The sequence below is a fragment of the Oncorhynchus masou genome, chromosome 13 (assembly GCF_036934945.1).
Source record: "Oncorhynchus masou masou isolate Uvic2021 chromosome 13, UVic_Omas_1.1, whole genome shotgun sequence".
NCBI lineage: Eukaryota > Metazoa > Chordata > Actinopteri > Salmoniformes > Salmonidae > Oncorhynchus > Oncorhynchus masou.
Window position 1 is genome coordinate 35626220 of NC_088224.1, and position 26797 is coordinate 35653016.

The 26797-nt window shown below is 42.4% G+C and overlaps 2 protein-coding genes across 4 annotated transcripts in view; one reads left to right on the top strand and one right to left on the bottom strand.

Annotated features, from left to right (window-relative positions):
- Positions 1–7860, top strand: part of LOC135552169 (phosphatidylinositol 4-kinase beta-like) — a 33672-nt gene extending 25812 nt beyond the window's left edge. The window contains exons 3-12 of the mRNA XM_064983622.1: positions 948–1175; positions 1385–1618; positions 1743–1852; positions 3428–3532; positions 3711–3834; positions 3952–4065; positions 4283–4434; positions 4694–4826; positions 5062–5182; positions 5314–7860. Coding sequence (XP_064839694.1) covers positions 948–1175; positions 1385–1618; positions 1743–1852; positions 3428–3532; positions 3711–3834; positions 3952–4065; positions 4283–4434; positions 4694–4826; positions 5062–5182; positions 5314–5495 — 1503 coding nt within the window. The 3' untranslated portion in view covers positions 5496–7860. The remainder of the gene's footprint in view (positions 1–947; positions 1176–1384; positions 1619–1742; positions 1853–3427; positions 3533–3710; positions 3835–3951; positions 4066–4282; positions 4435–4693; positions 4827–5061; positions 5183–5313) is intronic.
- Positions 7861–12982: 5122 nt separating this feature from the next.
- On the bottom strand, positions 12983–26603 carry LOC135552170 (ubiquitin carboxyl-terminal hydrolase MINDY-1-like). 3 transcript variants are annotated; one of them, XM_064983624.1, is made up of 11 exons: positions 26390–26603; positions 25754–26065; positions 24659–25622; positions 23959–24016; positions 22009–22073; positions 17305–17463; positions 17095–17197; positions 16504–16646; positions 16049–16246; positions 15579–15731; positions 12983–15023 (listed from the first exon to the last, which is right to left on the bottom strand). In XM_064983624.1, exons 3-11 carry the CDS (start codon positions 25331–25333, stop codon positions 14943–14945), a joined length of 1635 nt encoding a protein of 544 aa, XP_064839696.1. In that variant the 5' UTR covers positions 25334–25622; positions 25754–26065; positions 26390–26603; the 3' UTR covers positions 12983–14942. The 3 variants fall into 3 exon arrangements, with proteins under 3 accessions (XP_064839696.1, XP_064839697.1, XP_064839695.1); XM_064983625.1 differs by lacking the exon at positions 25754–26065 and having other exon boundaries at positions 24659–25601; XM_064983623.1 differs by lacking the exon at positions 25754–26065.
- Between the last annotated feature and the right edge of the window lie 194 nt (positions 26604–26797).

Sequence of the window (26797 nt, forward strand, 5' to 3'; positions counted from 1 at the left end):
ATCAGTTATTCTGCGCTCTGGGAGACATACGAAATCAGAGAGGATGGCATATCTCTTGCATTCGCAACTTCACTCTGGCTAACTGGATAACAGTCGTTCTAGTTCTTGCTAGCTAACCAAATGACACTTGCATCTGTGTGGAGCCACTGTTTTTGTACAAAATATTGAGTCGTTGAAACGGTGCATACCGAATGGCGGCACCAAACAATGTACCTGGTCAGCTGCGATTTCCAACCTGATAGCAAGAAATGCATTGGTGAAATTATATTTATCATGCATTGAATTGCATCCATCTATTCTGCCAACAATGCCTTAATGTACAATAATGGAATGTTGATTCAAATATAACCTATTTTTAAAATCTCTATGAAATTGGTTTTGTAGCATTAACTGGGAATTTGATATGTCTGTTTGTTCCACTTTAATAGTGGACTGTAGAACAAAGGACTTCCAAGATTTGTTCTTTGTCCTACTGTAATGGTATTGAACATTGTTCATACTCGAGATATTAAGATATTGGACACCATAAGTGGTGACTAAACATTCCAAAGGCCCCAGAGCTTGTTTGGCATATGCATTTCTCTCAACCCTCTAATTTTAACCAATGCTATACTGACACCTGGTGCCAGTATGTGGTACTGCAACAGGTTGACATAAATTCTCCATTATCTGCTTGTTTCTTCTCCCTGTGGCCATATATTCTTAGTCTTATAACTCCCTTGGTTTTCTTTCTTCTGATTCTGCTCCTGAAACATCCCTCTTTCATGTCTCATCATACCATATTTGTCCTCCCTCCTTTCTCAGCCTGTCATTTGAGTAGTCATTGAAGGAAGGACCTGGGGAAAAGTTGTGCCACTTGTCATGTGCTGTAACTCGCTGTACATTTTCTTCAAAACACAAAAAGACGTGTTTGATCTAGAGTCTAACCGCTCTCCTCCTCTCTGTAGCCGCTGCGCCTGACGCCACAGAGGGAGTTCATCAAATCTCTGATGGGCATTGGCAAGCGGCTGGCCACGCTGCCCACCAAGGAGCAGAAGACCAAGCAGCTCACCTCAGAGCTGTTAGTGCTCAACCACAAGCTGCCCGCCCGCGTCTGGCTGCCCACTGCAGCCTTCGACCATCACGTGGTGCGCGTGCCCCATACACAGGCCGTGGTGCTCAACTCCAAAGACAAGGTGACCAGAAGGCCTAGTAGTTTAAAACCTTTTTTAGTTAACTCATTTAGTTATTTTCTGAGGTGCCTGGAGTTTTAAATGGAATGTGCCCCAATACTCTTTCCATGGGACTAACTGGTTACATGGACCTTAAAAAAAAAAAAAAAAGCTCTAGAATTCCATTCCCTAAGTATGACCTCTGACCTCCTTCATTGTCCCCTTCCTCTCAGGCCCCGTACATCATCTATGTGGAGGTGCTGGAGTGCGGGAGTTTCGAGACGTCTGCCATTCCCGTGCGCATTCATGAGACGCGCATCCGCAGTGCCCGCTCTGCGGACAACCTCCTCCCAGAGTGCGTTGGCATCACAGCCGAGCAGCGCGCCGGCAGCTTCTCCACCGTGCCCAACTATGACAACGACGACGAGGCCTGGGCCGTGGACGACATCGGCGAGCTGCAAGTGGAGGTAGGTACCCGTGGGGAACCACATGGTGGCACCGTGTGACTTTCCATCACATTTTGATGACAAGGGTGATGGAGTGAATCAGATTTGAATGTACTAGAACCCTGGGGTCCTTCTATGGTTCCAGCTCCCAGAAGGCCACACCAGTAGCAGCGACAACATCTCCCAGTTCTCTGTGGACAGCATCACCAGCACGGAGAGCAAGGAGCCCATCTTCATCGCCGCCGGCGACATCAGGTACAGGGGTCACTGTCAGCTAGAATTGCTCTGCTAGCTTGTAGTTTCTCTTTCAAGACTTGCTTGACTTGGGGGGCTGTCTTTTTTTTCCCAAGTCAGTCCATTACATTAGTTCACAGAAACCCCCAAATTACATTGTTATAGAGACCTCTGATTATTCACTATTAAGAGTTCATATACATTTTGACTGATGGAACTTCATGCCTTTTTTTTAACCAAATTTCCATGCCCAATAACTGGTGGCGTCGCTGTAGCCTACATGGAAAGAAGTCGGCATAAATGTGGCATTGACACTAGAAGGCTGCTGGTCTGTGATCCCATATAGACCTATCTCCTACCGTTGTGCTGTTGATCAAGGCACTTAACACCCTCCCCCCCCACAAAGTAAAATAACTGCACTGTAAGGCCACTGTATTAAACACATGTGATCAACCCTCCATCTGGAGAGCTACTGGCTGTTCAGGCTTTTGATTCAGCCCTGAAACACACCAGTCTGCCTAACAAGGTCCTGTTGAGCAGCTGATGTTTAGGCTACAATGTAGTGTGTTAGAGCAGGGCTTGAACAAAAGCCTGTACGCCCAGAAGTGCTCTTGGAGGACGGTTGACCACCCTTGATATCAAATATTGCAACGTTACAACCAGATACTTTTATCTTGTTAGAATTATTCCCTCATTTAAAATGGATCATGTAGGCTACTTCAAAGCAAGGTAGCTAACTAACACATGTTTATCTATAACCTTAAGGCTAAAATGTTTGTTTCTGGGGAGCTATTTGTCAATGAGGCTATTTTTAGAATATTTTCAACGTCGGAATTACATAGCCTACTGTTTTAAGAGGGGGGAATCGCAGCTTTTAAATAACGGTGTTAGATCTATTTCTCAACGTTGCTGGTGGAAAGGCTGAGTCAACGACTAACTTTTTAGATATAGATCATGCGAAGACTAGCGAAATAGCTTGTAGCATGGCTAATTATGTTTTGAATTGGCTGTTCTGTTAGTCTATCCTTATTTTATAGGCCTACTGCTGCCTAAATGTCGATCTCTCCTTGGTCAATGGCCCACTTCCACACACACACACAGATGATCCGCAGCACACATACTCGCTGAACGGTAGGCATAATTCTGATCAGGGCTGATCTGTAAATGTAATGATTTATGAACATAACCCTGATTTTTGACAACTTGGAACATCGCATCCTGGTGTTCAGGCTGGCGCATTCTCAAACTCTGACAGTCTACTGGCACACACACCGGATTCAGAGACTAGTGTCAAATAAGCTTGAACAAAGAGGAGTCAGGATATGAAAGCACACTCTCCATTATTATTCAATGCCGAGCCTTCACTTTGATCAACTGTTTTTTTTTGCCGCTTCTGTGTGATTTGCTGCTCCCCCCCCCCCCACACACACACACTTTTTTTTCTGAAGGAGACGACAGTTCCCCAAAAATTTGAGGATCCGGTATGGCTCTCAGGACAGCTCCGGCCCAAGTCCAAGCAATGCTTGTTATATTTTCATGTATTTGGGTCCATCGCTATGGTCTGGATAGAGGTTTTACAACATGTTTCTTTCTTAGGCGACGTCTGTCAGAGAACCTGGCCCACACCCCCACTACGTTCCGGAAAGATCCGGAGGACCCGTCCGCTGTGGCGCTCAAGGAGCCCTGGCAGGAGAAAGTCAGGTGGGTGATTGGCAGATCAGAATGAATAGAAGGGACACACATGGATGAGCGTACACAATCCCACCTGACAATACATGTCTATCACACTTAGGTGCAGCGAAGAACAGCACATTGTGGCATTGTCAAGTAATTTGCTGTGTCTCACTATTTCCTCCCGCTCTCTCTCTCCATCCCGCAGGCGGATAAGGGAGGGCTCTCCTTACGGTCACCTGCCAAACTGGCGGCTGCTGTCGGTCATCGTGAAGTGTGGGGACGACCTGAGGCAGGAGCTACTGGCCTTCCAGGTGCTCAGCCAGCTGCAGGTACGTGACCCTCCACAGTCGAGTCCCATTCCACAGAAATGCTATAATAATACTAATAATGGATTATTATTAGCATTCCCCGGCTAATGCGCTCCACTTCTCCCCCTTCTTCTCCAGTCCATCTGGGAGCAGGAGCGCGTCCCCCTGTGGATCAAGCCCTATAAAATCCTGGTGATGTCATCGGACAGCGGGATGATTGAGCCCGTGCTGAACGCTGTCTCTCTGCACCAGGTGAGCGCATTTTTATTAATTAAATAGACTCCACTTGAAATGTCATGACAAAGCTGCCCAAGTTGTTTAGCTATGTGATGCAGTACGACTGCCCTCTTGAGATGAAGATTCTGATAATATAAGTAACAGTTTGATCTTGCACTATTATCAATAGCTATTTTGTACAGAATACCGTGTTGGTTGCCATTTCTAATGGAGTGCTGTGTCTGTGCTCCAGGTGAGGAAGCAGAGCCAGCTGTCTCTGCTGGACTACTTCCTGCAGGAGCACGGCAGCTACACCACCGAGGCCTTCCTCACCGCCCAGCGCAACTTTGTGGAGAGCTGCGCCGGCTACAGCCTCATCTGCTACCTGCTGCAGGTCAAAGACAGGTGGGCAGCCCTCCCTTCTCATCCCTCCTTTAGTTTCACTAGTACTATTACTCCCCTGTTCTATTTCCCCTCTCCACTTCCTGCATCATTGAGGATGTTTGGCTGCGTTTACACAGGCAGCCCAATTCTGATCTTTTGACGATAATTGGGCTGCCTGTGTAAACACTGCTTTTGTGGTGTGATAAACTACCACATCCCACCCTCTCCTGTATTCCTATATGTTTTACTCACTCCCCCTTCTGTCGTCTCCTTTCTCCAGACACAATGGCAACATCCTCCTGGACTCTGAGGGCCACATCATCCACATTGACTTTGGTTTCATCCTGTCCAGCTCACCCAGAAACCTGGGCTTTGAGACCTCTGCTTTTAAGCTCACCAGCGAATTTGTGGATGTGAGTCAAATAAATTAGTGAATGTGCGTTGTCACATAAAACTGTAAACTGGAATTGCTCATACAGCTAGCTGCCTAACAATTGAGTGAGCAATCTCACAATGTTCACTACATAAATACATTTGTTGGTGTGTTAAAAGATGCTATTAGCGATATTGAGTTAGCTGGTTATCTGCATAACCTGTCGGTTTTGCATGTGTAAAAAGTCAACTCTGTTGTCCGCGGTTTTCTCTCAGGTGATGGGAGGCCTGTATGGAGACATGTTCAACTACTACAAGGTGCTGATGCTCCAGGGCCTGATAGCTGCTCGCAAACACATGGAGAAGGTGGTCCAAATAGTGGAGATCATGCAGCAAGGTACTGTTTGCTAAAACGGTATATGAGCATGGTCAGTGTGTCGCCGTTTCCATGTACATGATCTTTCTGCCCTGTGTCTGGTTTCTTTTATGGTCTTGCTATTACAACTCCCATCTCCCCTCCCCCACCAGGCTCTCACCTGCCCTGCTTCCATGGCTCCAGCACCATCCGCTACCTGAAGGAACGTTTCCATATGAGCCTGACGGAGGAGCAGCTACAGGTGCTGGTGGAGCAGATGGTGGATGGCTCCATGCGTTCCATCACCACCAAGCTTTATGACGGCTTCCAGTACTTCACCAACGGCATCATGTGAACAGTTCAACACCGGGACACAACCACATAGGACATCCACATGGGAGAGCAAGCAATCGTGTACACACACACACATACAGATGGTGGCGAACATGTGCATATGGACTCAAACATGTGCTTGCCATAGCAGCACATCTACAAAAATGGACTCTTGTATAGACTAGTACTACAGGACTTGTTTGCGAACTTGATATGTTCTTTGTCTTAGACAGACTTCTGCCCCCTCCTCCCCCCTCCTTGTTTTGGCCTTGTGGAGGGGGAGACTGCACCTCCTTCCTCCTGTCCATAGGCCTTTTACCTCATTGACGGTTTAAAAAAAGAGGCATAACGCACAGTTCAAATCACACACGAAAACGATTAAGTATCAATATTGGAGTAGGTACTTCATTGAAAAGGGAAGGAGCAATGTGGGAGAGAGCGTGGTCTAAATTCAGAGGAGCCAAGAAGCGTTTTCTCAGATTGGACAACTACAAGAGCAAATCAGAGGTACATATCGAATATGTACTTATTTTCCATTGTTCTTAGAGCAAAATGGACTTTGAGAAGCCACTATGTAATGACAAAGAAAGCACAAGACAGGTTTTCTAATGGACATTTTCCCTTCTTCTCTGAAAATTCTGTGGTCATCAAGAATGAGCCAGCCCAAAGAGAGGGGGGGAAGGACTATTAAAAACCATGGGTGTATGAGTGTTATCTGTCAGGAAAACAACACTTTATTCCAAGAGTTTGATTTGTTTTGAACTGGAAGTTTGAACTAGGACCAACACGTCTCTTCGTAGGGGTCCAAGCATGCAGCGAAACTGCTGGTTGTGTTTTTCTTCCCATCCTTAAAAGGAGCAGTTTCATTTCAATCTGGGTTTCATCCAGTAAAGCACATCTGTACTTACTGTTACAGATAGAAATACCATGAATAAAAAGGACTGTTCTCTCTCATCACATGACAGTCTGTATGTTCAACAGACTGTGTCATGCCAACATACATCATGTAGGGCTTTGCTTTGCTAGTGTCACTCTTAAAGCCACCATACTTGAAGGAACGCTAGCGTCATGCTGAGCCTCATGCACTTGACAGTTATGTTGAACCAAAATGGCTACCTGTGGTTACATATATAAAACAATTGCAATGGATTTATGCAAAAAAAACTCAACATTGATGTTCCACTAATGTTTGTCTTTCATCTCTAACTAAATGTGTATGTTAACGCATTATTGTATGTTATGTTAACTAAGGTTGCATATTTAACGAATGCTCAACACGTCCCTCTCTCGTTGGCACTCAGATGCATTCCTGTGACTAACTCGGGCCAATCCAGAGAGAGGGTTGTCCTTGAGCAGACAATGTAAATAATGGGAGTGATGATTTCATTCCTCTGTCTGTTTTTATTTCTCCTTATTTCGAACAGTATGAGCTCATTATCACAAGTCAACTTCCTTTATGTGAATGTTTTTTTAAATATGATACTCTACGAAACCGATTTTTAGTTTTTTGCTCTCTCAAACAAACATGTATTCAGTATTGAAGAGAGCTGTTTGAAAAAGCTACATGCTGGGATAGCCTATAACTTATATTACCTGCTTTTGTTTGAAAGCTGTGTTGTCGGTGGGTGGCTTTAGTGTATAGCAAAAATGACAGAGAGAAATCAAATTAGTCATTCATGTGAAAAACCAATGCCTTGAGACATACAACTTTTATCAATGCAACAGTTGGGACAAAGGCGTGCAGGTCATGTACCCAGGAAGTTTGATCAAAAGTTTTAAACACTTCCTGCTTACTCTTCAGTAAATACTACTTTCATTGCCTTTCCCCTTCATTTATTCCAACCCTAACATTATTCTGTAAAATGATGTAAATAACTCAAGTGCATTTTTATCTTTACCGGAGTGGGTTCTGTCAAACCCCCGTTGATGTTCTCTCCTATTCTGAACCATGGAGAAGCAGAATTGTGTCCTTGTCCAGTGTCACCAGCTAAATACTTGTCCATGGGTACAGACTGCTCCAGATAATGTATAGATCACACTGTTGTTCTGAACAGAAAAATGTCTGCTCTACATGGAAAGTTTTTTTGCCCTTTTTTAAGTTCTGAACATTGTGCCCTCAGAGAGACGTGGTTTTAGACGGAACTGGTCCACCGCTAACACCAAGCAAAGCATTTATTTGACTAAATTAACAAGTCCTTCGTCCTTGATAAAGACATTTTAGAATGTACAGGGGAAGAAATATTGCCCACTTTTGTATCAGAATGCTAACACTTTAATCTTCCTAATTATGTTTCGCTTTTCATACACATGGTACAGAGACGAACCTTGTATCATGGTGCCTAAATGCATGACTCCTTCAATAAATTGGAAAGTTTTGTTTACTTGTATATTTTCTTGGTTTTCTTAACATGTGATGATAAATTGTAGGGGGAATTTTGGATATATAATTGAATAAAATGCAAGTCACGATTACATATACACCCAGTAAACTAGTAATGTATTGCAATAGATTTCTGTTTTCAGTTGCATCAAGGATAGTCTTTGTTAATTCTGTTTTTAATATGGAGTGATGCTATGGCAGGCTATATTGTAATCAACTGAATATGAATTGTAGCAAATTTAATGACAACCTGTCCTCTACAGCTCTTTTACAGTGATTCTAATAATTTGCAGTGCTGATGCTATGATGGCTGTTTTACACACACAGCCGAATTCTGATCTTTCATTAATTGGTCTTTCGACCAACCAAATCTGATGTGAAAATATCTTTGGTCAAAAGACCAATTAGTGAACAAATATCAGAATTTGGCTGCCTGTGTAAACTCGGCCAATGACTTTAATTCTACGGTTGTAACTACTTTGTCAAAGTTCAGCATTCTTCCAACAAACACGGTCTTGATTGGACTTCGACATTTTTGGCTACCTGAAGCGTTTGTCTTTCATTAATAGGAGCAGTTTTTCTTGATTTGAGTCCAATATCAGAGACGAGCATCGTGCAGCCGGCGGCCGTGTATATCTAGGCCTACTGTAAGTAAAAAAAAAAAATCTAAACTGCAATATATTTAAATTAAATTCCACTCTGCACATTTATATACAAAATTCATCAAATGATGAGGGAGAATGACAGACAGACTGCAAATATATTTTGAAAGACCTGTAAATCTAAAACTTTTCTTGACTTTCAGAATGTGGTTGTGGAAAGCAAGGCTAACCCTGAGACTGAGCCCTGAAGGCCACAACAGTTAACACACTAACCGGGTGAACTACTATAACATGATGATATGGATATTACAAGTGTGTATGTGCCCGAGTCTATAAATGAGGGAGCTCATATGTGTGTTTTAGGCGTGTGAGGGTCAGGAGGGGTAAACAATTCTGTTACTACAGTGGCCCAGATCTCCACTCATGATGAAAATAAGAGACCGGCGGAGAGCCATGTAGGCGGACTGTAAGGAAAAACTCTGCCATAATATCCCTACAAAATTCCTCAAATGGCCCCTCTATACAGAACGCCATTGGTGAGAACACACCAGGGCTCCCGAGTGCCACAGTGGTCTAAGGCACTGCTGTGTCATTACAGACCCTGGTTCGAACTCGGGCTGTATCACAATCCGGCCGTGATCGGGAGTCCCGTAGGGTGGCGCACAATTGGCCCATTGTCATCTGGGTTAGGGGAGGGTTTGGCTGGGGTACGCCGTCATTGTAAAATAAGAATTTGTTCTTAACCTTTAACTAGGCAAATAAGTCCGATAAATAAAAATAATTTTTAAAAAAAGGTTCTCGGACCAGACGGCCACGTGTAAGTAGCCTTTAACTGAACAACCGACAAATCACTTTTCAATAGATTTTTAGAAAACACAGCAATATAAACTTCTCTTGACTTTGAAAATGTGGTTGTGGACAATGAGACTGAGACTTGAGAACCCTGACCTGTCCACAGAGCTGCATCACCTGGTAAAAGAAACAGAGTCTGTACTCTGTGTGTTAATACAGCATGTAAATGTGTGATAATAGGAATAGGCTACATTACTGAATGACTTGGTCTTGTGTGAGTGTGTTATGTGCCCAAGGCTGTAAATGAGGGTGGTCATGTGTGTGTGTATGTATTTCAGGTGTCAAGACATCAAATATTCTCCATGGTGGCACAATCCCTCTCAGATGGATACAAAACAACAGGGATGAAAGTAAGATTCTCTCACTACGATGGCCGAACTCCCTTCTCAGGGAGAGCAGTAGACAGAACGGCTCTAAAAGAGGCGATGAAGAGAAAGAACATGAAGGGTGGAGAGGAGAGCGTGCCAACAATGAAGATCGGCGAGAAGGAGAACGACATGTAGTGTGCAAAGATAACGAACTTGGCGATAGAGGGAGAAGAAATGTATTGCCACCTGAAGTTCTGAGAGGATGGAGGAAGACATTGCAAACAGAGCTGAAATCAGCGAGATCGGAGTTGGAGAGCCAGAAGCAAGAGGTCCAAAACCAGATGGAGAACTGGCATAATCCCGATCAACCAGTGCTCCTGCACATTGGCTAACCAAATTGTGTCCCGCCACCCACCAACCCCTCTTTTACGCTACTGCTACTCTCTGTTCATCATATATGCATAGTCACTTTAACAATATCTACATGTACACACTATTTCCATCAGCCCGACTAACCGGCGTCTGTATGTAGCCTCGCTACTTTTATTTTTCACTGTTGTTTTTATTTCTTTACCTACCTATTGTTCACCTAATACATTTTTTGCACTATTGGTTAGAGCCTGTAAGTATTCATTTCCATGTAAGGGCAACACCTGTTGTGTTCAGCACACGTGACAAATAGACTGATTTGAGATACACAATCCATGTCTCAAGGCTTAAAAATCCTTCTTTAGCCTGTCTCCTCCCCTTCATCTACTCTGAAGTGGATTTAACAAGTGACATCAACAAGGGATAACTTTCAACTGGATTCACCTGGTCAGTCTGTCATGAAGAGTTCTTAAATGTTTTGTACACAGTATATCTCGCTCTCTCAAAGATGGACCAGAAAAAGTTAACAAGATGGAAAAGACAGAATAAAGCATGAGGCAGGAACACAAAGAGGCATCAAAGATATGGTGTTTCAAGGCGGCCTAGGACTTGAAGGATTGGTTGTATGAGTCGATTATGTGAAGTAATTAATGATATTTACCAGACAACAAATGAGTCATTGAACACCATGGTAATTTGTTTAGATTTTCATTTACTGACATGACAAATTAAATTCAAAGCATGAAGTGGTGACGATTAACACTTGGCGTCAAGGTGTGGCCTATTTCTGTAGTGTTGCTGAAAGCCCCTCCCCCTTAAGCTACTTCAAAAGGCCCTGTATAGCCGACCGTCTCAAAACTGAATTAACTGCCAGAACTTTATTCCTAAGTAATGTAAATCAAATGCAGACTTCTCATAGTTGGTTCAAGCACCAGATTTGCTTGAAGGCCCAGTGCAGTCAAAAACATGATTTACCTGTCTGAATAAATGTAGACTGAACAAAAATAGAAACGCAACATGTAAAGTGTTGGTCCCATGTTTCATGAGCTGAAGTAAAAGATCCCAGTAATGTTCCATTCGCACAAAAAGCATATTTCTCTCAGATTTTGTGCACAAATTAGTTTACATCCCTGTTAGTGAGCATTTCTCCTTTGTCAAGATAATCCATCCATCTGACAGATGTGGCATATCAAGAAGCTGATTAAACAGCATAATCATTACACAGGTGCACCTTGTGCTGGGGACAATTAAAGGCCACTAAAATGTGATTTTTTTCACACAATGCCACAGAAGTATTAAGTTGAGTGGCATGCTGACTGCAGAGATGTCCACCAGAGCTGTTGCCAGAGAATTTTATGTTAATTTCTCTACAATAATGTCATTTTAGAGAATTTCTGTCTGTAATAATGCCTGTTTGTTGGGAAAAAAAATCATTTTGATTGGCTGAGCCTGGCTCCCAAGTGGCTGGGCCTATGCCCTCCCTGGTCCAACCATGGCTGCCCTGTCATGTGAAATAGATAGAAATTAGGGCCTAATCTCTTTCTTTCAATTGACTGATTTCGTTACATGAACTGTAACTCTTTAAAATGAATGAAATTGCTGCTTTATATTTTTGTTCTATATTATATATATATATATATATATATATATATATATATATATATATATATATATATATATATATATATATATATATATATATATATATATATATATATATATATATATATATATATATATATATATATATATATATATATATAGGACCGTCTATCTGCGAGTGTTCTGAGTGGGTTGGGGAAACCTCCTGCATGATTTAAGGTACATACAGATCTCAAGTTAGGATCACGTTAGACACAGACAGCATGGCAGTTTTACACATAAAAAACCCTTAACTATCTAGCTGCAGCAGAAGACATGGAAGACATGGTGCAGCCATGGTTGGACCATTTCAGGCAGGCCCAAATGTCATCCCAAAACCACATATACAGTGCCTTGCGAAAGTATTCGGCCCCCTTGAACTTTGCGACCTTTTGCCACATTTCAGGCTTCAAACATGAAGATATAAAACTGTATTTTTTTTGTGAAGAATCAACAAGTGGGACACAATCATGAAGTGGAATGACATTTATTGGATATTTCAAACTTTTTTAACAAATCAAAAACTGAAAAATTGGGCGTGCAAAATTATTCAGCCCCCTTAAGTTGATACTTTGTAGCGCCACCTTTTGCTGCGATTACAGCTGTAAGTCGCTTGGGGTATGTCTATCAGTTTTGCACATCGAGAGTGACATTTTTTCCCATTCCTCCTTGCAAAACAGCTCAAGCTCAGTGAGGTTGGATGGAGAGCATTTGTGAACAGCAGTTTTCAGTTCTTTCCACAGATTCTCGATTGGATTCAGGTCTGGACTTTGACTTGGCCATTCTAACACCTGGATATGTTTACTTTTGAACCATTCCATTGTAGATTTTGCTTTATGTTTTGGATCATTGTCTTGTTGGAAGACAAATCTCCGTCCCAGTCTCAGGTCTTTTGCAGACTCCATCAGGTTTTCTTCCAGAATGGTCCTGTATTTGGCTCCATCCATCTTCCCATCAATTTTAACCATCTTCCCTGTCCCTGCTGAAGAAAAGCAGGCCCAAACCATGATGCTGCCACCACCATGTTTGACAGTGGAGATGGTAGGTTCAGGGTGATGAGCTGTGTTGCTTTTACGCCAAACATAACGTTTTGCATTGTTGCCAAAAAGTTCAATTTTGGTTTCATCTGACCAGAGCACCTTCTTCCACATGTTTGGTGTGTCTCCCAGGTGGCTTGTGGCAAACTTTAAACAACACTTTTTATGGATATCTTTAAGAAATGGCTTTCTTCTTGCAACTCTTCCATAAAGGCCAGATTTGTGCAATATACGACTGATTGTTGTCCTATGGACAGAGTCTCCCATCTCAGCTGTAGATCTCTGCAGTTCATCCAGAGTGATCATGGGCCTCTTGGCTGCATCTCTGATCAGTCTTCTCCTTGTATGAGCTGAAAGTTTAGAGGGACGGCCAGGTCTTGGTAGATTTGCAGTGGTCTGATACTCCTTCCATTTCAATATTATTGCTTGCACAGTGCTCCTTGGGATGTTTAAAGCTTGGGAAATCTTTTTGTATCCAAATCCGGCTTTAAACTTCTTCACAACAGTATCTCGGACCTGCCTGGTGTGTTCCTTGTTCTTCATGATGCTCTCTGCGCTTTTAACGGACCTTTGAGACTATCACAGTGCAGGTACATTTATACGGAGACTTGATTACACACAGGTGGATTGTATTTATCATCATTAGTCATTTAGGTCAACATTGGATCATTCAGAGATCCTCACTGAACTTCTGGAGAGAGTTTGCTGCACTGAAAGTAAAGGGGCTGAATAATTTTGCACGCCCAATTTTTCAGTTTTTGATTTGTTAAAAAAGTTTGAAATATCCAATAAATGTCATTACACTTCATGATTGTGTCCCACTTGTTGTTGATTCTTCACAAAAAAAATACAGTTTTATATCTTTATGTTTGAAGCCTGAAATGTGGCAAAAGGTTGAAAGGGGGCCAAAGTTCAAGGGGGCCAAATACTTTCGCAAGGCACTGTACATACATTATATATATATATATATATATAATGTATGTATCTCCACACTGATGTTGGAATAATACTGTTAAATTCAGAAATGTTAGCCTGTGGTTTTGGGATGACATTTGGGCCTGCCTGAAATGGGTTAATAGACCAATAAGAAAGAGTTCCAAACCTCTCAGCTAATTTTCAGGTTTCCCCTCCCCACTCAGAACACTCGCAGATAGACGGTCCTATCAAAATTCTTGCTCCAGAAATTGCTCTTTCCTAAGAAGCTATTTGATTATTTTTGACCATGTAAAATTCTTACCTTTCAATTATTTAAAATTTAGATAAAAACAGCTGCATTGGACCTTTAATGCGACTCTTATTCCCATATAGTCCTCTTTAACCCTCCAATGATCTCAAAAGTCATCCACAAAAGATGCTCCAGCAGATCCCCTTCACTGCCCATACCATTCTACTTTTGCATAATTCCTCCCTGCTACTAACTACAGCATAGTACACTATATGACAGGGAAAGAAAAGCCCATGCTTACTCTAGCAGATAGGACTTTGGGAAAACGGCCATCTCTTCGTTCGTTCGTCTGGCTTGCAGAGTCCGCTTCTCGATCCAGGCATAATTGTGCATTGTTCTGTATAGGACAGGAATGTACTCGAGTTTCCATCATGGCTTAAATGAGTCAGATGACAACTACCCTACAGTTTGCTTAAAAACATCTTTCTAGGGCGAGAAGGTAGCAGCGAAGGGGGGGTTGTCTTTGTGCTCTTAATTTAATTTTTTTTTTTTGCAATTTCAAAAGTTGCATCATCCATTAAGATGCATCAGTTGGTCAGAGCTGTAGTGACTTCCCTTTAATTTAGACCTTCACTTTCTGTCCACTTAGCTTACAAAATCAGACCACTGTCGGCCTCGTTGCCATAGAAACCAAACCAGACCACAGTTACAAACTTCGCTCATATTTCTCAAGAGGGGCAGTGATAGTTGAATAGAAGACGACCCCTGATGTGTGACTACCTGGGTTGTGACGTGTCTTGGATGATTGTCAGCTGCTGTAACCAACCAACTGCATTGGATTTCCTCTCTGCAGCCTCAATTCACATTTAGATTCTGTTCTGAGGTCTAGCAAAGCGGGACTAGTACTGCCACCTTCTGGCCTGGATGTTCAAAGAAGAACAAGGATGAGAAATGGGGAGGTACAACCTCGAGGTTTAGTGTGAAGGGCGAGTTTGGCATTGAGATGGCAGGGGCACAATCCCCTAACTGTGTGTGTGTGTGTGTGTATGTGTTAGGGGTTGGCTTAATGCAATGAAGTGCAGGCTCATGGGGGAATAGGGTAAGTTTAGGTGTCGCTATAATATGGCACAGTCGGAATCATCCTTTTTCTCCCGTCTCCTCTGACCTCCTGGCTTGGCTGCCAGTTGACGTCTCACCTGGAAGGAAAACAAACATTCATACAGGAAATGGACAAGCTGCTATGTAGGACGTTTGTGAATCAAAGATAGCAGAAAGTTGCCCTTTAACCTAGTACCAGAAAAGCACAGCACTGCACCGTGGTGAAAAAATGCAATGAGTCCTCCACATTTTCTGCTCAAATAAATTGTAGTGTGATGGAAATAGCACCAGGGGACACTTTCTTTACCAATTGTCTATACCAGTCGTCAAACATTTTCAGCAGGGACTCCATTTTCTCAGCCAGAATTTCTAGGGGACCTCATTTTTTTTGCAAACCCACATCTAACGACAATCTTAAAAATAACCTTAAATTCATAACATTCATCTCTTATCCAAATTAAAAGAAAATACATTTACTCAAAACTGTTTAAAAAATAATAATAATAATGGGGAAGTCAACTGCAGTTCCCCTTCGACTTTTGAATATCACAGGTCTATACTGTTGTATTGTGTTAATCTTTCATACTGTTGAAGTAAAAAGCCTAGAGGGGGCACCATCTTTCCTTCTAGTAAATGTCTTGATAGTTGGTTACCTGCTGTGCTGGGGCCTGGGAGGGACCTTGTTGCTGCTGCTGCTGCTGCTTCTGGTACTCCTCCTCCTGCAGCCGTCTGGCCAGGTCCAGGTCACTGAGGGGCCCCGGGGCCACCCCCTGCTGCTGCTGCAGAGACATGGCCACTAGGTAGTCCTGGCAACCAAGCATACACCACGGGGTGAGTGAATGTGGTCATGGAAATGTGCATAGAGGCTGAAATCCTTAACGTCCATGCATGATTTACAGTACATATAGATCTCAAGTTAGGATCACGTTAGACACAGACAGCGTGGCAGTTTTACACATAAAAAAAACCCTTAACTATCTAGCTGCAGCAGAAGACATGGAGATTGTCTCTGTGGCGCATTAGATACTGCCCACTGTATCTGGGTACTTCTCAAATAACAGGTATCCTCAAACTGAAAATGGTGGCGGTGTGTTGTGGAGCTGGGGGGGGGGGGTTCACTGACCTGGTCGATCTGTCTCTGCTGCTGCTGGGGCGTGAGACTGTCGGGCTGAGTCACGAGGACGCTCCTCTGGGGCGGGTGGCACAGGCGGAAGTCTGAGTTACAGAAGTTGCCGTCGCCCTCCACGTTGTGTAGGCTCTCCCACACTAGCCCCTCCTCCTGCAGGAAGCCCTGGTCTGTCACCAGCAGGTACAGGTGGCCCTTTGGGGTCACAAGGTCAAAGGTTAGAAGTCATTCACTGGGTGGGGGGGGGGGGTAAGCAGCGTTTTAGAGAATGTTGTGCTACTGCAGGGCCCTTGAGGGAATGTTACAGAACGTGCTACATGCCACTGTCATGTAGAATTCAGTCTTATCTATATATGCCTTTTCTATCTGCAAGGTTCTATATGTTGCACTCTATAGATTGAGCCATTGGTAAATTCCCTTACCAACACGCACGCACGCACACACACACACACCTTGTGCTTTATCATGGTGCTAAAGTGGTTGTTTCTGAAGAATACGGACAGCTCGCCCTCCTTGACTTTAGTGTTGAGCTCACAAAGTCCGTGGTACGATAGCTGGGTCGCTGTGCACTCCAGAAACTGCTCTGCCACCAAACCTGAGACGGAGTTGTACCAGCATAAGAGAGTAAGGGGAATAGCTGCATTACAGAGGAAACGGCCAAGTGAACAGAATGCAATTGGAATTAAATGATCAATTTCCCATCAAGACCCACATCAATAAAACCAGTTTATTAGAGCTGGGCTTGAACATACGTCTTCACCACCTGTAGCTCACCAGGACAAGGGTTGGTGACTCAAATGTATTTTTATTTTACCTTTATATAACTAGGCAAGTCAGTTAAGAACAAATTCTTATTTTCAATGACGGCCTAGGAACAGCGGGTTAACTGCCTGTTCAGGGGCAGAATGACAGATTTGTACCTTGTCAGTTCAGGGGTTTGAACTTGCAACCTTCCGGTTACTAGTCCAACGCTCTAACCACTAGGCTACCCTGCCGCCCCAAGTAAGGATTCATGTCAAGTAAGGATTCAGAAGGTCCTGTACCTTCACTGACACGGCTGCTGTCTTCCGAATGCTTGTAGCCGATGATCTTCTCTACCAGCTGGTTGTAGCTTAGCTTTCCCACCGCTGCCACCATCTCAGGGCTCTGGAGAAAGAAAATACTTTGAAACTGAAGCCCAAAACAAAGGGATTTGGGGCATTAATTGTGAAAAGAGGGCTTTCACCTTCACATGTTCTACAAATGTCGCTTACCTGAGGGTCCACCAGCCAGCCATGGTAGAGCGGGATATCCAGCAGGTCAAAGGCGATACACTCTGGTGTGTACTCAAAGTCCGACACGCCTGTGAAGCGCACGTTGACGTCAAGGCCCGTGGACAGCTTTGGCAGAACTGCCATGGCATCGCTCATGTTCTGCGGATTCAAAGATTGAACATGATGCGTATTAGAAAACTACAGATGTTGGAAACTGAGTCAATTACAGTCGATTTTGAGATTAACGTCTAGAATTGAAGATCAGACCATTTTCTAAGAGTCATTTGAATTAATATTTTGTGTTGAGATGGAATCGTACTTGCACACAATGTAGAGTTGGTTGCACAGAAGTCCAGTATCAGCTGTTCCTAAATCATTTTCTCATATGGTTTACACCTCAGTTCCATTGACATGTAAGGTATGAGAATGCTGAAGGATAAAGCTAAGTGGATGTGCAGGTTAATGTTTCCAAGAGACCTGCACTCTCAACCATACCTAAAAATGTCTGTCACTGTCGACTCCTACAATATGGTGTTTGAGTGAAACTGAGCAGCAAACTAGAATCCTCTGAGTTTAGCAATGAAAAATTAACCTAGGGTTTTCCCTTAAAGAAAATATTGGTCGACCGAAAGAAGTCAGTTCTTTCGACCAATCGATTAGTCAATTTTAAAACGTGTATTTTTCCATATGTATACACACCCTGTGTTTAATAAAATCAACTATATGTATTTAGCTTGTCTGACGCTTCAAGATCACTGATGAAATATGACACAGACTCAACAGGGAAACAGAGATCAAGATAAACAGAAAAAAAAAAAATCCTCCTCCCATTACGGCTTTCTCAGATTCTGCCATTACTCTCCTGAAGTTGCTGGTAATAGGCTACACGAGGAGTCAGGAAACTCATGTGGAATGCCAATTTATCTTACCATTTATACCGATCTGCGTGCCAGTTATGGTTTTCATTTTCATTTCATTTATACTAAAAACGTCTTTGTATCTTGAAATCTTTCATGTGGTTAATGAAAATTATATCCAAATCTAAATGAAACAAACCTAAAAAGTAATTTATACTCCCAACTGGGCTATGTAAAAATTAAAATTAAAAAAAAGCCTATAAAAGCCAACAAATAAAAACATTGCAGCCTGTAGGTAGAAAATATCCCGACAAAAATAGGCATGGAACTGTCTGCAATGAACTTGAAACATTGTATCAACTATTAGCTTGGGTTGGGCCTTAAGCTCCTTGCAACATTGTAGAAAATATTCTGGGCCCTTAGGAGTTTAGTGTACCAGTGTGCTCGGACGCGCACAGCTGTAGGCAATTTGCGCAAGCGATAAGAAGTTATCAGTTAGGCCTATTTTAAGACGTTTCCACTGGATCAGAGCATGACATTTTTCCCTTTCGCGCCGAGTGTTTATCGAAAGGGAGAAAGCTGGAAAGAGTTTGAAAATACATTGAGGAATTGTCATGCAATGGATGTAAAAATAGACTTTGTTCGCTTGCTGTTTGAGGAGAACATTCATGTGAGAACCTCCACAGGTGGTGGTGCATTAAGCCAATCAGAAATACTAACACCAAATGGGCACATTTATATGCCTACATTTGCAAGCAGGCCAGGTAGCATATAGACCTAGTTCTATGCGTAATCAGGTGAGTGTCCTTATTCAACATTGACGGGAGCGCTCCAAACAAAAGACAATGACAAAATTGACAGAACTCGTAAATGGAATTAAATAAACCATAACTTGTTTCCTCAAGTGTAGCATAGGTTGTGAACTCCGCAAACAATGTGTCCACTCCGACAATGAGAACAATAAAATACTGGCATAATAATAATAGTAAATTGAATGCATTAACGTAACCAAACAAACATTGTAGATGAGAAATTTAAGCAATTACTGGTAAATTAACTACAGGTGATATACCCTATGTAAATGGGGAATTGATACACTAACAATCAAATGCAAACAATTCACAATGAAGTAATGAAACAATGAATGTGCATAAATGGGCAGGAGAGAGCTGTGCATTGTGCAGCCACACTCCCTTTCTTTTTGGACTGTGGCATCCCTGCGGCCTCCGCAATGGACTAGTTCACTGAGATGGGGGCAAAGAAGACCGGTTTCTCGTGCAAAATAAATAAGTGCGTGTATGTATGTATGCTTTTTCAGTTCTGCCCACAAATTTTCTATGGGATTGAGGTCAGGGCTTTGTGATGGCCACTCCAATACCTTGACTTTGTTGTTCTTAAGCCATAACTTTATGTATGTATGTATGTATGTATGTATGTATGTATGTATGTATGTATGTATGTATGCCAGTTGAAGTCAGAGGTTTACATACACCTTAGCCAAATACATTTAAACTCAGTTTTTCACAATTCCTGACATTTAATCCTAGTAAACATTCCTCGTTTTAGGTCAGTTAGGATCACCACTTTATTTTAAGAATGTGAAATGGCAGAATAATAGTAGAGTGATTTATTTCAGCTTTTATTTCTTTCATCACATTCCCAATGGGTCAGAAGTTTACATACACTCAATTAGTATTTGGTAGTGTTACCTTTAAATTTCTTAACTTGGGTCAAATGTTTTGGGTAGCCTTCCACAGAAGTTTGGCCCATTCCTCCTGACAGAGCTGGTGTAACTGAGTCAGGTTTGTACGCCTCCTTGCTAGCACATGCTTTTTCAGTTCTGCCCACAAATTTTCTATGGGATTGAGGTCAGAGCTTTGCGATGGCCACTCCAATAACTTGACTTTGTTGCCCTGAAGCCATTTTGCCACAACTTTGGAAGTATGCTTGGGGTCATTGCCAATTTGGAAGACTCATTTGCGACCAAGCTTTAACTTCCTGATTGATGTCTTGATGTTGGTTCAATATATTCACATAATTTTCCTTCATCATTATGCCATTTATTTTGTGAAGTGCACCAGTCCCTCCTGCAGCAAAGCACCCCCACAACATGATGCTGCCAGCCCCGTGCTTCAAGGTTGGGATTGTGTTCTTCGGCTTGCAAGCCTCCCCCTTTTCCTCCAAACATAACGATGGTCATTATGGTCCAGTTTTGTTTCATCAGACCAAAGGACATTTCTCCAAAAAGTATGATCTTTGTCCCCATGTACAGTTGCAAACCATAGTCTGGCTTTTTTATGGCGGTTTTGGAGGAGTGGCTTCTTCCTTGCTGAGCGGCCTTTCAGGTTATGTCGATATAGGACTCGTTTTACTGTGGATATAGATACTTTTGCAACTGTTTCCTCCAGCATCATCACAGGATCCTTTGCTGTTGTTCTGGGATTGATTTGCACTTTTCGCACCAAAGTACGCACATCTCTAGGAGACAGAACGTGTCTCCTTTCTGAGCAGTATGACGGCTGCGTGGTCCCATGGTGTTTATACCTGTGTACTATTGTTTGTACAGATGAACGTGGTACCTTCAAGCGTTTGGAAATTGCTCCCAAGAATGAACCAGACTTGTGGAGGTCTACAATTTATTTTCTGAGGTCTTGGTTCATTTCTTTTGATATTCCCATAATGTCAAGCAAAGTGGCACTGGGTTTGAAGGTAGGCCTTGAAATACATCCACAGGTACACCTCCAATTGACTCAAATGATGTCAATTAGCCTATCAGAAGCTTCTAAAGCCATGACATCATTTTATGGAATTTTCCAAGCTGTTTAAAGGCAGTCAACTTAGTGTATGTAAACTTCTGACCCACTGGAATTATAATGACAAGTGAAATAATCTGTCTGTAAACAATTGTTGGAAAAATTACTTGTGTCATGCACAAAGTAGATGTCCTAACCGACTTGCCAAAACTATAGTTTGTTAACAAGAAATGTGTGGAGTGGTTGAAAAACGAGTTAACAACTCCAACCTAAGTGCATGTAAACCGACTTCAACTGTACATACATACACACTACTGCTCGACAAAAAAAATAAAAAATAATAATAAGTCGAACAACAGCCTATAGACCAGTCGAATAATTGGGTTCACCCATAAAGGAACCAGATTGATTAGCTCTGAACTGCATGTATGTCAGAGCCAGGTGGTTGGATCATGGTGCTTACAACATCAAAAACATGGGTTTGAGTCCTGCATGAGCCACACATACCAAACAGATGGATTGACTCGAAGTCACTTTGTATTAAAGAGCTGCTAATTAAAGAGGTGCTACCTTGCCACCAATTTGTTTGATGCTTACACCTTACTGTACATTTTTGGTACAGTAATTTTGAATCCTTGTTGTTCCCTAAACTCCTTATTGTGGTACTCTAGTGGCAGCTGGTGTGACTTAGCACTGATGACACAAGCTTCTGCCTCTGCTGTGAACTCCACTTCCCCTTAAAAATGTGTCACAAACTTACACCCAACCACACACACAATTTTGTGCACACAGCTACAAAAAGATAGGCCAGTGGCGTCTGCTGAGGGGAGGACAGCTCATAATAAATGGCCAGAACGGAGTAAATGGAAAGGCACACACACGGAAACCATTTGTTTGATTTATTTGAACCCATTTAACTTATTCTGCACCAGCAGAAAGGTGCCACCAACCTCCTGTGAGGTAGACAACACAGACAGAGCTGCACCTGCAGACGCACAAGGCCAAACACACACACGCTAGAGCAGCTTCCGAAAAACATTCAGACACAGACCGACAGTGTCACAAATAAGCCAAGTGGACAGATGTGTGTTTACCTGCTGAAAGTTGAGCTCCATTCCCTCAGCCTTCTCCCTGGGTTTGATGGACAATACGCACTCTCCTGTGGCAGGAACGGAAATTGCAGGAGTATGAAAACAAAATGGGTACTGTGGTTCTCAGACAGTGAGTGACCAAACAGAAATGCGTGTTATGATATACAGTGGCGTTCAGAAAGTATTCATACTCCTTGACTTATTCCACTTCGTTGTGTTACAGCCTGAATTCTAAACTGATTATAGGTTCTCACCCATCTACACACACACAATACCCCATAAGGAGAAAATGGACACTTGTTTTTAGAAATGTTTGCAAATGTATTCAATTAAATAAAGATCTCATTTACATAACAATTCACACCAGAGTCAATAAATGTTATATTTACCTTTGGCAGTGATTACAGCTGTACAGTCTTTCTGGGTAAGTTGGTTGTTGAGCATTGTTAGATAGCCAAGTCTTGCCATAGATTTTCAAACCGATTTAAGGCAAAACTGTAACTAGGCCACTCAGGAATATTCAATGTCATCTTGGTAAGCAACTCCAGTGTATATTTGGACTTGTGTCTTAGGTTACTGACCAACTGAAAGGTGAACTTGTCTTCCAGTTTTCCTCTTGGATTTGGCCTGTGCTTAGCTCTATTCCGTTTTTTTATCCCAAAAATCTCCCTCATCTTTGCCGCTGACAAGCAAAGCCATAATATGATGCAGCCACCACCATGCTTGAAAATATGGAGTTATACTCAGTGATGTGTTGTGTTTGTATTCAGGACATAAAGTTTACTTTTTTTTGCGGTTTTACTTTAGTGCCTTATTGCAAACAGGATGCATGTTTTGTAATATTTTGATTCTGTACAGGCTTCATTTCACACTGTCATTTAGGTTAGTATTGTGGAGTAACTACAATGTTGTTGATCCATCCTCAGTTTTCTCCTATCACAGCAATTAAACTGTTTTAAAGTGACTATTGGCCTCATGGTGAAATCCCTGAGTGGTTTCCTTCATCTACGGCAACTGAGTTAGGAGGGACACTTGTATCTTTGTAGTGACTGAGCGTTTTTTTGTACCCATCTACCAATAGGTGCCCATCTTCGCACGTCATTGGTCTACATGGATGAATCCCTTTGAACTTCACTTCTCGACCTTATCAATACAGTGCATTCGGAAAGTATTCAGACCCCTTGGACTTCTTACATTTTAGAATAAGGCTGTAATGTATTAAATCCCCACCATCTGTGTTTTAATCCATTTTTGAATAAGGCTGTAAGGTAACAAAATGTAGAAAAAGTAAAAGGGTTCTAAATGCACTGTAATTGTATGTGTGGGGTACAGAGATGAGGTAGTCATATCAACAAAACAAATCACGTTAAACACTATTACTGCACACAGTGAGTCCATGCAACTTATGTGACTTGTTAAGCACATTTTTACTCCTGAACTTATTTAGGCTTGCCATAACAAAAGGGTTGAATACTTATTGACTCAAGGCATTTTCCCCTTTAATTCAGTTGTAAACATTTCTAAAAACACACAATTCCACTTTGACATGGTGGGGTATTGTGTGTAGGCCAGTGACACAAAATCTCAATTTAATCCACTTCAAATTCAGGCGGTAACACAAAAAGTCAAGGAGCGTGAATACTTTCTGAAGGCACTGTATTTCTCCATGGTAATGGTCAAAGTTGACTGCTTGTTCAATTTGCTAGATATTTCAATGACTTAAGCCCTTGGCTCCTGGAGCATAGGGCCTGTGATGATCTTTAATTTACTGCCTGATAATATGCAGTCTCTTTAGTTATTCATATTTTCATGCATTGGTTGCATTTTCATGTGTTCATGACAACCTCAGAATAATGTAGGAAAATGTGTTGTTTACTGGAAGTTACAAAGCAATAACTTCAGTGTCACAAAGTCTGTATGGAAGCACAGTCAATACACTTCCTTGTTTCTTACCAAGGTGAGCCATCAGGTCCTCTGTGGTGACTACTTCTGTCTGGGCGGGTAGCTTGGCCTGAAGACAAATCACACATGATAATAATTTGTAAGCACTTTTCTTGACCAATGTTCATTAAACAATAGACTCTCTGAAGCTGCCATCCTGACATTTATAAACGTAAATTCTGTGTTGCGTCGATTTTGAAAGATGTTGATGGTACAAACAAGATTATAGGTTTCCGAAGGCTTTGGTGTTCTCTTAACTACGGCTCATCACACCCTAACGTGAACCTGTAATTCCTGTTTCTAGAAACTTCCCTCACATCTGTGTCAGGTCATCCTCACCCTTATTCTCAGTCACCTTAAGGCCAATTACACATCTCAATTGTCTTAAGTACTTCATCTGCACTGATCTCAAAACATATGACAGGGTAAAGCAGTATATTTTAGGACTATTGGGGGATTTTGCAACGAGCGTCTCAATAGTCTAAAGTAGCCTCCTTTTTTTGGGCTCTTTCCATTGATCTGCACTGATCTGAAAATAAATAAGACCAGTGAATGCAAAATCCCCCAATAGTCCTATAATATACTGCTTTACCCTATCATATGTTATGAGATCAGTGCAGATGAAGTAGGCCTAAAACCACTTAAGACAATTGAGATGCGTAATAATGGACCCCATTAGTCCTATATAGCTGTTTCTACAGTCCAACAATACCTTCCAGCGCAGAAACAGGGTGTTCATGATGGCCAGCAGGGGACAGGGCCCGTTCTCACTCTGTGTGATGATGGGTGTCTTCTTCTCCTTCCAGGTGATCCATTTCACAAAGTAGTAGGCCGGCGTCATGGGCTCTGGGGCGGCGGTGGCCCCTCCCGTGGCTGCGGCAGCCAGGACGTCACTGACCAGGCCGGGGACGTCAGCAGAGGGGGAGCGGCCCTCGTCGCCCAGGGCAGAGTAGGACAACAATGGCTCGTCATTCCCGGTGTTGCCCTCGAAGAACTCCAGGCTGCGGATGGAGAAGGAGGGAGAGTCGCTTGTAGCCGACTGGCTATTCTCGTCCGACCTTCCAAACATGGCCTCTGAGCTCTCCCCGTTCAGAGTTTGGCTCTGCGGGGTGGATTGAGCGTCTTCTGTTGTGCCGTTTTCAGACATGACGGCTGGCGTGAGTGCGGTTCCACTGTGTTTGCCAGAACCTTCTGCTTCCATAATTGGGGTCTTGACTGATGGGACTTTGGTGGAATCTTCACGGTCCAAGGGCTCTGCTTTGTGGCTTTCTTTAGCCACAGAGGACCCTGGTGCATGGCCACACTCCTCAGAAATGGCCTCTGTCAGAGAGCAGTCATCTTTGACAACGCTCAGGAGATCTCCTCCGACTATCTCAGAATCCGCCATAGCCGGGTAATGTTCAATGTAGCACTTAATCAATAGAAAATAAGGCCAAGTCGTTGGTAAAGACTTCAGGCTTAGGCTGTATAAGCATAGAAATACAAACTCAGCCCTTTACATTAACACTATTCAAGGCTTTAAAAGTTGGCAGTGACCTTCTAGGTGAATCTTGAGGGAAATCTACTCGACAATCAGTTCCCTGGTATTCCTGAGTAACAGTATCCTTAGTTTGCAAACCAGGGTTGATGGACGTACAGCAGAATCCACAGTCGCCCTGTCGGTTTTGTCATTCAGACTGTAAGACAGAGTGGATTTCACAAAACTCTACAAGATTTCCTCTTACAAAAGATCATGATCTTTACACAAATAAATAAATAAATATATATATATATCAATTTAACCTTAACAAAAGTACAATTATCTTACAGATAATTTGCAGCACTGCCTCTGTCCATTGCAGCAACAGCTGCAAACTAGAGCAAAGTTATCTTTGGGGGAGGCACAACTTATCTGGTTATAAAAGTTGTGCTTTTCCTGACTATACAATGGAATACACCAGAGAGGTGGACAAGTGACAAGGGAGATGGAGCTGGTCAAGCTTGTCCCTTGCCTCGTGACATGGATGACTCAGTATGTTTCTAGGATATCAAATGCGGTATGGTTGACTTCTTAGCTTCGTCTGAAAATATCAGCTGGTGAATTCGAGTAACCATATTCTTTAAAAAAATTGTACCATACCTGCAAGAAAAATATCAGTCAGGGGAAAAACGTATTCTCTAATAACACATTCTTATTCTAACTATGTTATAGGACTGACCCTGGGGGTTGACAAAATACTGAGAAGGTAACGCTAACTATAAAGCCGGTCTAGAAAATGTTGCATCTGCCAACTAGCACCAGAACTGACTACTCTCCGGACTATAGCTGGCTATAGCCTCGTGGTGACGCTCAGAAGTTGATAGCGCCCATCACTAACGTTACCCGGCAATGAGTATCTTGCTGCTGTTGGCAGCTTGCTTGCTTGCTAACGTTAGCTGACCAGCAGAAAATAAAATAACTTACCACGAAGCCAGTTGACAACGTAAATGGCAACAACAACAAAAAAGCAGTGAAATTTAGACTGTTGTTGGTCCAATCAACAGAAAACGTTTAACGAGCTTCGCTGGCTGACAGCCATACTATTTACATTCCACTGTCTCCTCGTTCGCTATCTTGAATTCGCTTCCTCCACTTCACTTCCTCTTGTACTACCACAGCAAAATATTTGTATATCTGTGACCACAGTCTGTAAACAATGACGTCACGAGCTGCATTAACCACAGGGGGGAAACTCCTTTGTAGATGTCATGCACCAAGCTACAAACATAAAATACATTTAGTATAATATGCAAACCAAAAATATTTCGGGGGAAAAAAAGAAGAAAATACTCAGCAGATATGCGAATTAATCCAACACTAGCTACATGAAAT

Coding starts and splice junctions, on each gene's coding strand:
- LOC135552170 (XM_064983625.1), bottom strand. CDS start 25,333: ATGGCGGATTCTGAGATAGTCGGAGGAGATCTCCTGAGCGTTGTCAAA. Junction 17,198..17,304: donor GCTGGCTGGTGGACCCTCAG/GTAAGCGACATT, acceptor TTCTTTCTCCAG/AGCCCTGAGATGGTGGCAGC. Junction 16,247..16,503: donor GCACCATGATAAAGCACAAG/GTGTGTGTGTGT, acceptor GTGACCCCAAAG/GGCCACCTGTACCTGCTGGT.